The sequence below is a fragment of the Sturnus vulgaris genome, chromosome 13 (assembly GCF_052056855.1).
Source record: "Sturnus vulgaris isolate bStuVul1 chromosome 13, bStuVul1.hap1, whole genome shotgun sequence".
Lineage (NCBI taxonomy): Eukaryota > Metazoa > Chordata > Aves > Passeriformes > Sturnidae > Sturnus > Sturnus vulgaris.
Window position 1 is genome coordinate 7,449,959 of NC_142255.1, and position 15,918 is coordinate 7,465,876.

General features: G+C 43.2%; 1 protein-coding gene across 10 annotated transcripts in view; it reads right to left on the reverse strand.

Moving 5' to 3' along the window:
* TCF12 (transcription factor 12) overlaps positions 1–5,714 on the reverse strand; it is a 160,462-nt gene extending 154,748 nt beyond the window's left edge. For 2 of the 10 annotated variants that reach the window (XM_014873985.2, XM_014873981.2), the window contains exons 1-3: positions 4,869–5,002; positions 3,722–3,822; positions 2,853–2,925 (exon numbers count right to left, since the gene is read on the reverse strand). In XM_014873985.2, the coding sequence (XP_014729471.1) occupies positions 2,853–2,925; positions 3,722–3,796 (148 nt within the window). In that variant the 5' untranslated portion in view covers positions 3,797–3,822; positions 4,869–5,002. Of the gene's footprint in view, positions 1–2,852; positions 2,926–3,721; positions 3,896–3,992; positions 4,307–4,868; positions 5,008–5,482 lie in introns of those variants that run through there. The other 8 variants (XM_088172494.1, XM_014873978.2, XM_014873982.2 and 5 more) reach the window with 8 other exon arrangements.
* Between the last annotated feature and the right edge of the window lie 10,204 nt (positions 5,715–15,918).

Sequence of the window (15,918 nt, forward strand, 5' to 3'; positions counted from 1 at the left end):
AATCAGCAGCTTACATGACTTACTGTCATAATATACTACGATATATCAGATTACTTCACTTATTTTACCTGCAGCTTTTATTCATAACTGATTGACCTGTAGAAAGCAAGCCTGCCCCAGCTATCTTTTAATCAAAACACAATGTTCAACTGTTAATCCAAGGCAGCAATTTCTTACAAATTATAGATCAGTTGTATTAGCTGTTTTGTTCATGCAACCCAACTACTATAAAATATAATCAACAGAAGTCTTGTAGAATTACAGCAAATCAAGCTTGTTACATCAGAATTAATAACTTACACCCCAGTATTTCCAACACTTCACAAAGCCACACCTGAAAAACAAACAAACTTAACCATTCTTTAACAGCAACTAACTTGACCTTTTATTCTAGGGACCTGGGGGTGGTAAGGACAAAGCATCATGAGCATTCCATCCTTCTAAATCAGATTTCCAAGAAATATACAGTCTCAAGAGCCATGCAGGCATAAAATTGATCTTCACCTACTTAATGGGGGCCATTAGGCTGAATCTCAAATCACTGACAGGTTGGAGGGGGAGGGGAGGTGTTTACAGATGTTTATTTTAAGTTTAAATGAGAAAGAGGAAGCTCTAAAATCAAAAACAATGAACACAGTCTTACTCCAACTAAGAAGAAGAAAGCACTTTCCTAAAGGAACTGCTTATAAAAATATCACAAAAATAAAACTTGAGCTTAATGGGAAAGATATTAAAGCAAGCTACACTTCTCTAATTGCCATCAAAACCACTGAAAGTCTGTGTAAGAGGCAGCAACACCCAAAGAAAAAAAGAAGTACATTTCAGGAATCTGCACATAGTGCGATTTTTCAGTCCTAGATAGCACAAAGAAATAAATACCTCCTCTTTTCATGTTTCTCTTTAAAAAGTGACCTCTAGTCAGTTAAAAAAAAACCAAAACTTTTAAGTATTGCTTTTCCTAAAAGTCACAAAACACTTGAAATTATAGCAAGACAATTAAATCAAAGTACTTAGAAATTAAATGCCTGTATTTCATCATTGATCTTGACATAGCTTTTCTACAACACTTAACAGTGTCTCCGAACACAACTACTAAAGACGTTTGTCACCTCTCACTTCTGCAGAGTAATCCCCCTAGGTCAAGGCTTAGATCATAACATTACCAGAATTAGGGTATATAATCCTACTAACTAGCAAACCTCTATAACTGTAAAATGTTTTTAATGAAAATCTACAAATATGTACCACTATCATTCCAAGGGGAACTCAGCTGAGGTTGTTGTTTGTTTGACAGTTGCAGTGTTGTATTAAGGATTGGCATTTATTTATTTATATTGGTAAAGAAATTCAAGGAGTCACACTATTTCCCTTAAAGAAATAACTACTTTGGCATTCTCTCTTTTTCTAAGACATCCAAGGGAAGAAAGGAAAGCATTACCTACAAATAGGACATATCACATTATTTAGCAGTGCTCTAAGACCTAAAGTAAAAATGAAAGCTTTATTATTCAACAGAAAATTATTCTACTCATTCCGGAAAAGCAAGGACAAAATGAGATGAGATGCTCAGGTTGTGCTCCCCTCGATTAAGTTTTAGGTGCCTGAATGTCTTTCAAAACAAGCTTCAGAGAAACAACTCTTTTAAATATTTGTATGTTAAAAAACGTAAATATCAACTACATTGTAAGATATATTTGGTGTAATAGCCATTAATTTAAACTTGATGTACTTTAAAAGAGGAAGAAAAAGCCAGTCATTCATTTTAGGAGAAAACCTAACAGACTTCAAGTATGTAACAATTACCTTTGCTACATAGTTTCATTAAATTAAATGTGAGAGACAGTCTCTGGAATGTTTGAAAAATTTCTCAATGGAGAAGTTTTAAAAACAAAAATCCTCGAATGTCACTAAAACGCAGTATCATTTGGACTCTCAAAGTAACAGCCCTGACAACCTAAGAGGATAATGGGACATTACTGAAAAACTTCAGGCCGCTACTTCAGCTCTCTGCTGGCCTTCTAAACATTTATTTTCATTAACCAAAATACAAACATCACTTTGTTGTATCCACAAGGGCATAAATATCATTTTACTACTGAAACAAGGTGAACCTACATAAGAAGTTTCATCAAAAACTTACTCTGGTTTTTCTTTTTTAATAAGTAATAACTATTCCCTTTAGGGATTCACACAAAGCATCTGCACTTATTTCCTGTTACATCTTAGCTTAAAGGTCTCTGACACAGCTATTAGGTGGACCCTGTGCTAATACATTGAAGCCACAATACACATGCAACATGTAAATACAGTTACTTGTTTTCCAGATACATGGATAAAGTTTGAACACAAGAAAATTCTAGTTGTCAAATCTTTGAGAGCTATGCAGTACTAGAAAATTGTATTAAACTCACATTTTCCTTAAGTACTGCATTTAAAAAAAACCACCTTAAGTTAGGAGTATTTAACTATTTGGCATTTTACTGAAGTTTTCTCCCTTCATACCGGAGGGCTAGTTAGTTCTTCAATTGAACAGCTAGGTTTGATTTTCTCAAACAAAAACAACACAGTCATGCATTCTTAATATAAAAAATACATCAGTTCCATGTAAGTATGCCTAGAGACACTCAACACTTCACTATACTGTGACTAATAGTCTAAGACATAGAGAGGAAAACCTGGGTTAAAGTTAGGAAGATGCACTATAAAGATCAAAACAGCACATCTCTAACTGATACGAATATCTTATGAGAATATGCACAACTGAAAGATTACAATACTCTGAGAACATGAAAACTACGCTGAAACATCAAGACCCAGTGAGATGAACATGATGTATCTCAGATGCATCCTACCTGATCCACTGAACTGGCTGCTTCCTAGCGTTGTTGGTCTGGTTTTTCCACTATTTACAGGTGGGGAAAACATCTGCAAAACAAGAAAAAAAAAAAAGACATGTTTTAGTTGGCTTTGAAATTCTTGCTGAATTATTAATGTAAACAGAAAAAAAGGTCAATAGGAAACATTTTTTTCTATTTTCTGCTTGAAAACAAACAGAATGCATGTTTAGACACACAAAAACAATAAGCTGAAGTACTCCTTGCAATTTATTAATAGGACCAAAGCCTCATTTCGACATGAACACAACTTAAAATCAAAAGGACACCTACTACTACTGTGACCATTTCAAATAGTTATACGACTTACATTATTTTACTCAAATCACACTTCTTACTTATCTGCAAGTATAAAGTCACTGCATAAAGACAGCATTTAGAGGCAGTAGTCTTATACTTATAAATCAAGAGTCTTTTTAGTATGCTAAAAATATCACACAGAAAATACCTACAATTTTCTTAGCCAAGACCATCAACGAATAACTTCTTTTATTTCTAGGCAATAATTTTTCTTTTGTTTAAATAAGAAAAAAAAAAAGGGGGGGGGGGGGCTGGAAGCCAAGAGCAAGGTACCAGTGCCATACGCCAGATTAACCAACGTTAATTATTAGATTATGCCATCACTGGGTCAGCCTGATTTTAACCAGTTAAACCAATTGACCCAGCTGGTATTACAGTATTAAATCTGGAAGTCTAGACATTACATCAAAGTTCAGGTGTCCAACTTGGCTGAGGCAGACCCAACCAAGCCCTGCACGCTGCTGCCCCTGCTCCTCAGTTCGCATGACCACGAAGAAGTCATGAGAAGACCTCGGAGAATATCCTACCGCACTGAAGTCCAGCAAGTCGCTCAGTTCCTTGTCAGTTCCTATAGCGGCCATCCTCTGCTGCTGGGAATTCATCTTCCTCCGCTCCTCCGATCACCTTCCTAGGGCACAGGGAGAGAGGTACATGCAGCACTTCACGGCGCGCCCCCGGCCCTGGCCAAGAGGGGCCCCTGGTACCTGCACCCCTGCGGCGGGGAGAGACTCCCGGGGGAGCCTCGCTCGGCCGGCCGGGCTGAGGGAACCGGCAGCAGCAGCGGCTTCCCGAACTAACCAACTCTCTTAAGTTTCCTCAGGCTCCCTCTTCTCCCTCATTCCACTTCTCCCCCAACCTCGAGCAAGGCACGGTCACGCCGCAGAAGGGCCGCCGCCAGGAATTAAGTTCCCCCCCAGGCAAGCGAAAGCAAATAAACAGCCGCGGCCCGGCGAGGTCCGGAGAATTAGCGAGAGATTAAGTGACTCACTGTCCCCGCAACAATGGGGCTGACGAGCGGGGCCGGACGAGCCTCAGCAGAGCCATCTCTGCCCCGGCATTACCGCCCGCCGCCGGTGCCGGCTCCCCCTCCCCCCCTCTCCCGACCCACCCACCGGGGCCGCGGCCGCCGCTCCGCGCTCGGGACCGCGGCGGGCCGGGAGCCGCCCCCGCGCGCCGCACGCGCACACGCGGGACCGGGCGCGCGCGCCACCAGCGGGCGGGGGGGGGTGGGGGGGGGGCTGGAATGCGCGTGCGGCGGCGGGGACGGGAGGGGCCCGCGCCTTCCCTTGTGCCGGCGGGCGCCGCGGGGGAGCCGCCGCGGCCCCGCACCCCGGCAAGTTTCGGAGCCGCCCGGTCCTTTATGAGCGCGGGCAGCCGCCGAGCGCCGCCCGCGGGGACTCGCTGCTGCTCGCGGTTCCGCGGCCCGGAGACCCCCACACGCCGCACGCCCGCCCCGCCACCCGCGCGGCCGGCCCCGGCTGCCGCCCCTCGGGTTCCCCAGCGGAGCCCCCGCCTCCCCCGCGGTCTCCCCGCCGCCACCCCGGGCAGCCCCGCTCCCGTCCGCGCGCTCGCGGCCCCGTCCCCTCGCCGCCGCCTCTGCCCCTCCGAGCGCCCGGCCGCCGCTTCCCTCCCCCCGCCGCTCTCTCCCAACTTCTCGCGGCCGCCCGCACTTACCCGTTGTCCCTGTACGCTCCGGTGACCAGGGCCGGGCCGGCGGCGGCGCGCGGGCCGCGGGCTGGGTGGGAGGCGACGAGCCGAGCGCTCCCCCCCCGCTGGAAGGAACTTGTGGGTTCCCTCAGGCGGACATTTTTTTGCTTACAGAGCCTCAGCACCACGTTCACGGCTCCGGCTCCGTATCCCTCCGCGCCGAGCGCCGCCGCCTTAACCCTTGTCGCGCCGCGCCGCTCCCGGCCGAGGCGGGCGGGGATCCAGTGGCACCCCCGGGAGCCGCCCCGGCACCCGCCTCGGCCCCGGACGCCGGGGAGCCCCAGCAGATGGGGAGAAGCGGGTCCCCTCGGGCCGCTCAGGGAAACACGCACCCCACGGGAACAGACCCCTCCCCACCGCTCCCCAACTCAGCCAAACCGACAGCAAACCTCGACATGCAGCACTGCCGGCAATGCACGTGCCCCAAAACACATTATCGCACTCATCCTGAATTCACATACCCTAACATATGCCTGAATACTTTTAATAAATCAATACACAGTCTTACTGCTCAAAATAAAATGGCATATAAATTACATAAATTTTAAGCATTCATTAGCAGCTTCGTCTTAAATACGTACCATTAAAACCGTAACGTGTCAAAGCACAATAACATGGCTGTTACTACAAGAGCGCACATTCAAATAAACACTGCAGCTCTCTGAAACAGGTGATGCTAAAGGTGAACCAGCCCAAAGGCTTCCGTGCAGGAATGGGAAGCAGCGTGCGAAGAACCTGGGTCCTGCCACTGCTACAGACAAATCACTCTTTTGTGCTCCGTCTCCTTCTCACAAAACCGCACTGCCAGCCTGTCCTGCTGGGAAGTTTATTTCGTGTCTCTAAAGCCACCCCACACCAGCGTACCGGCCTAAGGCAAGCGCACGCCTCTCCTCGACACCGAGCGGAGCGGCGCCGGTGCGATGCCGGTGCTCCGTCGCACACCCGTCTCTCGAGCCTGCAGAGCCCCCAGGTGGCACCTACTTGCCACCACCTGGGGCTGGGCCTGCTCTTTTTTGACCCCAGCTACCGAGGGCCACCTATCATTCTCTCCGAAAGTGAGAATTATAAAGCAGTAATCTATGCATTTACTGGCATATTATTCTTTTGGAGCAAGGGTATTTACGAAACACAAGGACAATGAAAAAGGACACTCAAAGGCCGGAGAACCCAAAAGGCACCAGGAGCCGGTAAGCGCAGTGAGGAACGGTACGCGGTGCGCAGGAACGAGCATCCCTCGCACGCTGCTGCTTGGCAGCCCCCCAGCTCTGGAGAGCAGCGCGCTGTACCGAGGGCTCTCCGGCCACACACCCTTCCCTTCCAAATCAATGCTTCCTACCCCAGGCCCTGACTGTGACATCTTCCGAAGGAACGGGAATGCGGTAACAAACGTACCACCCCCAGGCAAAGACAAACTGGAGAGTCTGGAGATTCTCCTCCATTTTTCTCCCTTACATGCCTTGTGCTGAATGATCATTTGGCCTCGTGATTCTATGAATATTCATATATTTGCCACTTAGAAATGCAGGAAGCAATTGGTATTAAAATACCAACACAATTACTTCCATTCTCTGTGCCCCTGAGGGATATAAGTATGTACTTTTCGTCTTTGAAGTATAAATAATAATACACTTTAGAGGGAAGTATCCATTGAGAGAGCATTATACATTTCATGTGCAACATTCTTTAACATATTTTTGTTGCAAGATCCCCTATATTCCTACGGAGAAGATATTATTACTCTGGAAGTGCTACTTTTTAACCAGTAGTGGCACTCAGTACCAGTTAGTACAGTTGCAACACTGATAAGCATTGATTTGAAAGCTGGCTAAATGTAAAGAAAGTGGAAGCAATAATGCTAACAATTATTTGTACTGATGTGTAATTGGATTAAAATTATGACTTATTTTTGTTAATATTTAGATAATTATAGATTCTTTGTTAATACAAATACTTTCTATTTGCCCTCTGACATCAGATTTTAAGGTTCACACTTACAGGCTTTTATTTGCAGCTAGAAGCTTTTTGAGTGGAAGATGATATAGCCACATAATCCATGGCACAGGGCTTAAAGTTACACAAAATACCGTAAAATGTTTTATTTGCTCCACAAGGACATTTCCCTTTCTCGTGCAGATGCTGAGTAAACGTGCTCATTGTCAAAAGTCACATTGCAGCAGCCATTCTTCTGCTTTACATCTCCATGCCTTGACGGTCCTCTCAGAAAAACTTCAAGGCACTTAGAGAAAAATTACCAGAAAATAAATGAACTTACCAGAAATTATGCTAGAAAATGTAGCAAGTACACAAGGCCTCGGGGAAGGTATGCTTTGACCCAAAATATACTGTGAGTCTGACCTAAAGAAGATTGCTGGGGGACACAAAATTGTAGTGAGTTGGCCAAGTCAGAAATTTCAGAAGGTTCTTCTGCAGGTAGCTTGACTATAATTGTTGTGAAAGATCAGTGACTACCACATCCTTTATTACACTCAAAACATGAGGGCATGATGTTCTGTGTCTATGCAATTCTGTCTTTCACCTATTCTCAGAATCTGCAGCCCCATGCTCAAGGTGTTACTTAGAATCCTTTCAGCTCTGCCACTCTCTATGAATTATTCCTGTTCACTGCAAAGAGTTTTTTAAAAATGCATTTCATACCCTTATTCTGTCACAGCCATACACAGAAAATGAAACAAATCTCAATGTTGTCAACATTACAAATTAAAAAAACCCAAACCCAAAGCAGTATATATTGTAAACATTTTTAAAGATCTGAAGAAACCAGTGTCTGAAACCTGGTTCAAACAGGTGCAATGGTTTCCCATTTTCAACAAAGAAAACACTTTCAGTCTCATTCCTGCTGCAACTCCTAGATATGGTTCTTTCCTTGCAAATGCAGCAAGCATAGTATATAAATCACCCACAAATCAAGAACTTCCAACTGTTCTGTGACACAACTGTACTTTTCCTGTACATTATGTAGCAGGCTAAAATGCCACCCCTTCTGTGACTGTTACACCCTATTTTCTTTCACTTTGTTAAAAACAAAAGGTCTTCACTATATAGGGAGAACAATTCAGATGGACAGAAGAAGAATACAGGAGCAATCATAAGCACTAATAATTTTGCTGGTGATATCACAAGCCAGGACTCCAGCAATCAGGACTGTCTTCTTGTTGATGCTTTCCCAAAAATATTTTAATCTATGAATTTTCTACCAGGAAAAGTATCAGTGTTGTAGATAAATACCCTTCCCTTAGAGAAGTCTTCAGTTTGTCATGGAGTAGTACAAGTAATAGGCAGGTAAACCTCTGCACACAAAGTCATCCGTGAACTCCAGACGCTGACAGAACACACAATACAACTGTAAATCTTTATGGTAACTGCCCTGACAGCTGAGCTACCAACATCAATATGGTCAGCGACCAACCAAGCAATCAGGGAATTGCTACTTGCCAGATGGCGATGGCAGCATTCTTCCACATGCTTCAACCTGACCATGAAAATGAAGAATTACATACAGAACATAATAAAAAAATTAAGAGGAATATAAAATCCAAATCACTTGAGCATAACTCCCTGAAAATAATCACACTCATATGCAGTTTTCACAGCCTTCATGAATTGCCTTCCACCCACTCCTTAAAGGAAAAATATTTGATACAGCAGACAGCTGTTGTGCATTCAGGGATGTGAGAAAATGTATTCCATATTACTATTTAATGTATCATGCCTGTGTGAATAGAATCATTAAGCTTGCATGTCTCCTTTTGGCTTATTTATTCTTAAATTTACAGATGCTGAATTAATTCACCCATCACCACCCAAACTGTACAAACTCCTAGGGTGATCCATGACAGAGCACTTGACCAAGGATGGAGTTTTCACTGGAACGGCTCCTTTAAATCAACATCTATGTGGCCAGCTTGCATCCACAGCCAACAATTTATTCATGATAAATACTATTGCTAGGCAAATCCACAGCCCTGGAGATAAGTCAGCAAACCTTCTTCCCTGCTACAGTTTGTTGTTGCTCTTGTTTGGTTTCTTACAACAAATTCCCACTTCACCTAAACCATTGAATCCTTTCTACTGCTTCCAGAAAACTTCCCTGTGCAGAAAGCAATGCTTATATGGAGTTTGCAATAAGGAGAAGACAACATTGTTTCCTGCACTAGGGTGGACAAAGGAATTCCATTTTCTCACTGATATGTTCCTTCACCTGGAACCTGACTTGAGCCAATAAAAAAATAAAAATATTTTTGTTATAATGCATGAAACTTTCGGATGAAACTCTTGGAGAGGCATTCTGTTCTTCCTACATCTTTTCCTTACAAAACAGACTGGAAAAGTATCCTACGAAAGAGCACAGAGCTGTGTTCCTATGCCCAAGCCTCATGATTACATAGTGCTTGCTGTTATCAGTACAGCCCATCTTACAGATAACCGAATTTGCTGCCTGCTATATTTATCTCGCGGTAATTAAAATTATATAACATATATATTATGTAACATATTCTACAATCGGAAAGATTTACAACATTTGCAGGAAGCTACAACGGTGAAACCTGTCACCGGAGCGCTACTTAGGAGGTGACCAGGAAGAATATATGCAGTGACTATTGTTAAGTCAAAACCTGCTTGTGGGGCACTGACAGCTACACTTCACTTGTTTTCTGCTGTTGACAAAGTGCTTTCCAAGTGCTTGTGACTGAGCAGAGGGGTGAGTAAAAGCTTTAGCTCACCGTAAGGGACCTCCTCAAGAGGAATTCCTACAAAAGTTGTCTGGGGAAGGAGATTTTAAAAAAAGAAGGCGCCTGAAATCAGGGCGGGAGGGCCCAATCAGAGGTGATTCCTCCTGGTCCCGCTCCCCGCAGCAGAATGGGGCCGGACACACCGGGGCCAGCAGCCAGCCGTGACCGCGACCACAGAGCCCGGGGGCGGGCGGCGGGACCGAGGCCGGCAGGAGCTGCCCCTCCAGCGGCCCCTCGGGCCGCGAGCAGCCCGCGGCAGAGCCTGGGGCTCGCCGAGCGCAGCCTGTCCCCAGCGCCGCCCGAGTCCCGCTGCCCCGGGGGACCGCAGTGACCGTGCCCGCCCGGCCGCTGCCCACTGCCCCTCCGCGGGGCCGCCCCTCCGCCCGCCGGCCGAGAGCGGCCCAAAGTTGTACGGAGCCGAACAATGCGACGAGGACTATTTGTCCTTCCGCCGGCCGGGGGAGGGGAGCGGCGGCCGCGGGGGAGGGTCGGGGGCCGCTCCTCGCTGCAGGTCCCGGGGCGGGACGGGCCGGCTGACCCCTCCCCGGGACCGGTTACGAAATCCCGGGGAGCCCAGCCCCGTCCCGTCCCGTCCCGTCCCGCCCAGGTCGGGGGCAGGCCGGGTTCGACTGTGGCGCGCCGCGACGGCCGCGGGCCTTTGCGAGAGCCGCGTTTGGAGCAGCGGCGCGTTCTGCCCTGCTCTGTCCCGTCCCGTCCCGTCCCCGCCGCCCTGCCCCTGCCGCCTTGGCTGCTACTGAGGGGCTGGAGGGGCAGCAGAGCTCTAAGCGGTTCGGCCGGGGGGGAGCTTGGTTTTCCGTACTCCCTCTGCCGCCCCAAGCCCTGCGCTCCGCGCTTCCTGATCGAGTTCCACACCAGCACGGGGGCTCCGTACGAGCGCGGGGCAGCCCGTGGCCATGTGCGCTTGGAACACTTCTCATCTTCCCCTAGCTCAAGAAACGAACCTGAACATCACCAGTGAAGAAGTAAGCAGTTTAAATAAATGAATGACGTTAATTTAAATTCGCACAGGAGCTGGCTTGGGTATTCACTTTGTTCAAGCTAATATTTCTTAAATTACCTAAAAACAATCAACAAGTTTATGCTAAAAGCAACATAATGTTTTCTTGCTTTTACAGTACTTTGCCACTTACAGAGAAGTAAGTAGTCACGAGAGATTTACACAAGTTTAATAAAATTAATCTAAATTACATTGTCTTCAAAGGTGGCTTTAAAAATCAGTATGATCTAAAGCTTAATAGAAACGTGTTTAGATGTTTAATTAAAGCATTCATTACATTGAAAGCAGATTGATATCCCTGGAGAAAGTTGGGGTTTTTTCAGCGTATCTCAACCTGTCTGTTCAGGAGCTCTCGGCATGGCCACGGCCACCGCTCCTAGGAGGGGACCACGGGCAGCGCGGCGCGGTGTCGCAGCCAGCCAGTCCCAGCGAGCGCGGGGCTGCGGGATGCAGCACGGCCCCGCTGCCACAGACAGACTGCTGGCAAAATCAGCTCCTGCACTTCGAACTACTTTGTTTTGAGAGAACCCATTTATAAACGCAGAAAACACAGTTTACAACAAAGAATCATGTAACTGCGGTTAAAAATGAGACTTATTTTCAGTGAGGAAACAATACACTGTTTTAAGTTTCCTATGCGAACTACATGCCGTTCACTACACATTTTTTATGATGATCACATCACATAGTTCAATGTGAACAGTTTCGAAGTACCCCTAGGACGATCATTACTGGTGAAAGCCATTGGGGCAAAGCATCTTTCACTGTTAAGTTTTTGCTGAAGGTAGTCAGAATAGAGCTAATTTGCAAGAACTGATAAAACGGGAGTATCACCACTTTTAGCGTGGTTTCCCAGAGAAATCACTTGTACACTGTGTTCATGGGGATGGATGAGTTTTCTTAATGAATCACAAATTTGCTTGCTAATTTCAACCAAGGAGAATTAGATCACATTCATGCATGCCATGGAAACAAGGATTAATGGAGAGGAAATCAGGAGACTCTTAGTGCATCTACTGAAGAAAGGAGTAGTTAAAGGCAATCCTTGTTAGTGACCAAAGAACCCACGGATGCAAAGCCGGGGGAAGGTCACTTTAGGCAGTTCCCTTCTGGCAGACAAAATTCTGGTATTCTGCCTGCCACTGGAAGTGGAGTCATCCATCTGTTTTACACAGAACTTTTTGAACGTTTCCTCATCTCCAAAGTTTCACAGAAGCCAGGAAATAATTGCTTTAATGTAATCAAAAGCCACATAACCCATAGATAATGTTTTACATTCTCAAATGCCTTGAAAGGATTGAACTGAAGTCTGACTACAGCCATTCATCAGCCAGTCCCAGATGGGTCCCTCATGCACGAGATTCCTACCCAACACTAATTCCCTGCTTGGCACTGATGGGAACAGTTTCTGTCCTTCACACAACTAATGGACCATCAGATTATGCACTTTGGAGAATTAATGGATAACAGAGAGGACCAAATTTACAGAGGAAAATCTGTAGATTTTATAAAAATTTTTGTAAATAAAACTTGTAAGAATAGTAGGAACTCTTTACACCAAGCATACATAGAACTACACTGAAAGAAGCTTCATTTCCTAAATCAGTAGAGTGATAATACGGAGTTTTTAAGGCTTTAGAAAGAAGAACAAAGCTCAGAGTGTAAGTTCTATTTTGAATATTGTTGCAGCCACATCTTAGGCGGACTCTTTTATAAAGGCAATGGTTAATACTAAAGTATTTCCCTCCTCAAATATTATCAATATTATTGTTTCCAACAATATCTGCAGACTACATCAGATTAATTTTCATTTGGAAATGCAATTGTAGGCAGTCTTCTTGTCATACATAGTTATAATTTCCTTGTAATCAACATAAATTTTTCTGTTAGAAATAAGAGACAGTATTGTAAGTGATCTGCCCAGAGAACTATTGATTGACTACATTTAATGTTCTCTTTACATTAATAATTTAAGATTAAGCTTCATAAAATAGATCTTGTCCCCCATAATTTGCCGTTATATGGCTCTTAACAGGAAAATCTGGGGGAGTTGTCTCAGTTACTGAAGATATTTGATTATCTTGGTTAGTCTTTCTCAGAGAAAAGAAACCCCAACCAAAGCCCAACCAAAACCAGTGTCAGAAATAATAATATGATAGGGTTACTGTACACAGCATATTGCTATTTTGACCATAAAATGTTTCCGTGACAGACATGCAAACATACAAGGCCAGATGACTTCAAGAATGGTATCCATTCTTTTGATTAAATAATTTTCATTATCTCATCTGAACCCCTCTTTTATCATACACAGATTAACTGTCTTATGCATTCACATGATTTTGACATTGTCACATTCAAATACTTATTACAACTACCTAGTTTCCAGATGCTACAGAACTGTACAGCATCCCATTCAAGACTCCGTCCATCAGACGTTTTATGAATCTGCTCTTAAACTAGAAACTGACATGGAAAATGTGAATGTTATACCATATAGAGCATTATTCTATACAGATCTCAAGTCTTGAGCTAAAGGACACTTCAAAGAAAGTGAATTTTTGAGATTTAAGTTTTAACTTCCTTTTTTGAAGAGTGGCTTACTTTATAAACAGCATATTTGTACTTTCAGTTCTTCTGTGCTTATACAGTAGCAGTTAGAACCTCCAGAGCCACAATTCTACAACAGCTGCAGGTCCTGAGGAGTTGGCTTATGGCAAAGAGACTTCTGAGTGAAATACAACCTTAAATCAAGTTTCAACAGCTTATAAGAATAGGGTACATAAGAAAACCATGCTGCTCAGACCAAAGGTCCAACTGTCCCAGTAGCCTATTTCCAAAGTAACAGCCCAGTGTAGTGTTTATTCTTTTCACTTTAGTCTCTCATATGTTCTCAATGTAGTGACTATTCAGTGGGATTCTGGATAGTAGAAATGGGTTTGGCCCTGTGCCTGTTTCTGGTATTGCATCATTTCCAAACTAATGAGAAAGATCAATCATTATCCAGTACAGGACCCTCAGGAAGTATGTAAGAATCAGGCACGAGCAGAGTAATCCTGTACCTGACATATTCCCCTGTCTGCCAAAAAGAAAATTAGTAATTTCTCAAGCAAGAAGTTGCATTTGATTATTGTTTTTAGTGGCTATTGAGAGCTCATCCTTCATTAATTTCTTTGGTTCATATTGAATTATTTTAACTACTCAGCAGCCGTATTTGTAGAAATCATGACAAAGGGGTCATCAACTAGCGAAACTTTTTATTACTGTCAATAAATATGCTCCATGAGGGTGACTCTTTGAAAGTTATCAAAGGAGGTCCAAGTCTTGATGGAGAAGATTGGTGGTTGTTCTCCATCAAATACAGAATAAATATATTGCCACTGAAAGCTGTAAGGGCCAAGTTAAAATAGGAGCTTTTAGTCAGTCATTTTACATTCCCTATATCACCTTATCTTTAGTTGTAAAGTTGAGGTTTCCACAATATGGAGCTCACTGTGATTAGCCCAGGGTAGCATGGTTAGTTTGCTACATATGCAAGCTGTTGCCTCTTGTTGTTGAGCAGACCAAGCTGAATGGTTAAAGGTCAGTGTCTCTCTGCGTTTGCCTTAGTAGGGCTCAGGGTCTTCTACCCAAATTCTTACATTCATGGAACTTGTAGAGATTTACTATCTTGGAGACAAATACCCTCTGCTACATTGAATTAAAATTGGAAGATACGTTTAAAAGTTATTGGAAAGACAAACAGATAAACTGGTAGTGCAACTGCAGAAACTTATCTCTGGTAAACAAAACCCAGAATAAAGCAGTTATAAAAGGTACTTGCCATAATGCTGTTCTGATTGAAGTCGATGGATATGAAGCAATTGGCTTCAAAGGAGAACCAAAGTAGAGCCCATCCAGCGTCTCTTCAGAACTATTTCCAGCAGAAATGTCACAGCCTGTCAAAATAATTCATATTACATGTGGAAATTTTTCATTATGTTTTCTAAGAAAAATGGTTACTTCAAAGTCACAAGATTTTTCTTCTAACATTGTTTTGTATTAATCCCCTCCTTTTCAAACTACACAAAAAATTTAAATTGATCATATAGCTCAAGGCAATTCCAAAGCTTACATTCATTGCTGATGGTGATTGAAGTGATGGTTATTAGAGACCTAAGCAGCTGCATTGCCATCAGGGTCCTGGCTCAGAACTGAAAATTTAGAGGTTGCTGAGCCCAAGCTGAAGTTCAGAATATACTTTTATCACTGGGAGGCAAGAACTACTGTACAGTTTGCAATTTTTTTCAATGTCAGACTCAGTTTAAGGTTTCTGAAAGGCTACTGTTGTATAAATAATTTTGAATACTGCCTTCCACTTCACAGTTTTAAATATTAAGGTCTTTGTTCTTATTTTAATTGTTAAAGGAAACATTTTAGCAGCACAAATAGAAGACTTGCAGCAGAATCTTGCCCTCCTGAACCATCTCAAAATTTCAGGTTTCTCTTCAAGGAAGCCATGATTTTCTTTCTGGGCTTTCAACTCAGCCAATAATCAAGTAACTTCATATAGGTCAGTTTAATTTTCTTTATCTCAGTTGCCACATATGTAACATAAGAGTAGACAATAACCTCCCTTAAAGGCTTGCCAAGAAGAACTAAACTATAAGATCTTCAAATGAAACACATAATAAAAATATTTAAAGTAATTTGACATTTAAAACTAGAACTGGGTAACATTCTACATACCTATATAAGACTATTTTACTTTTGGATTATAGGGTAGATGTACATCAAGCAAAATCTTAGATAATTTATACATTTTACCACTAGGCATATACTACCTTTATTTAGAAAAGCTAATAATGTTAATCTAAAACCCCCTCATTATTGCTATTTGATACACAAATACTTAAAGAGATTCTGTCCTACACCTTATTTAAATATATTTTCAAACATAATGAGAAATATAATTTTAAATTACTGCCTTTAGATGTATTATTAGAATTTATACATATGACCTGCATTTCCCAACACATGTACAATATCTAAAGAATGCCTAAAGTTTCTATTACCTGTGAAAGCAATGATTTTCTAAATTCTTTTGATGCAGATATCATGAATTTAATTTTTTTTCCTACATGATATTCCACTCACCCAATTTCACTCATCACATTTTAAAATATGTATTCATTTCAATAGGAAACAGTTTCTATGTTTCCACCTTCTACCTGATATTATAAAACCACTGTAAAACATGTTGCAACTC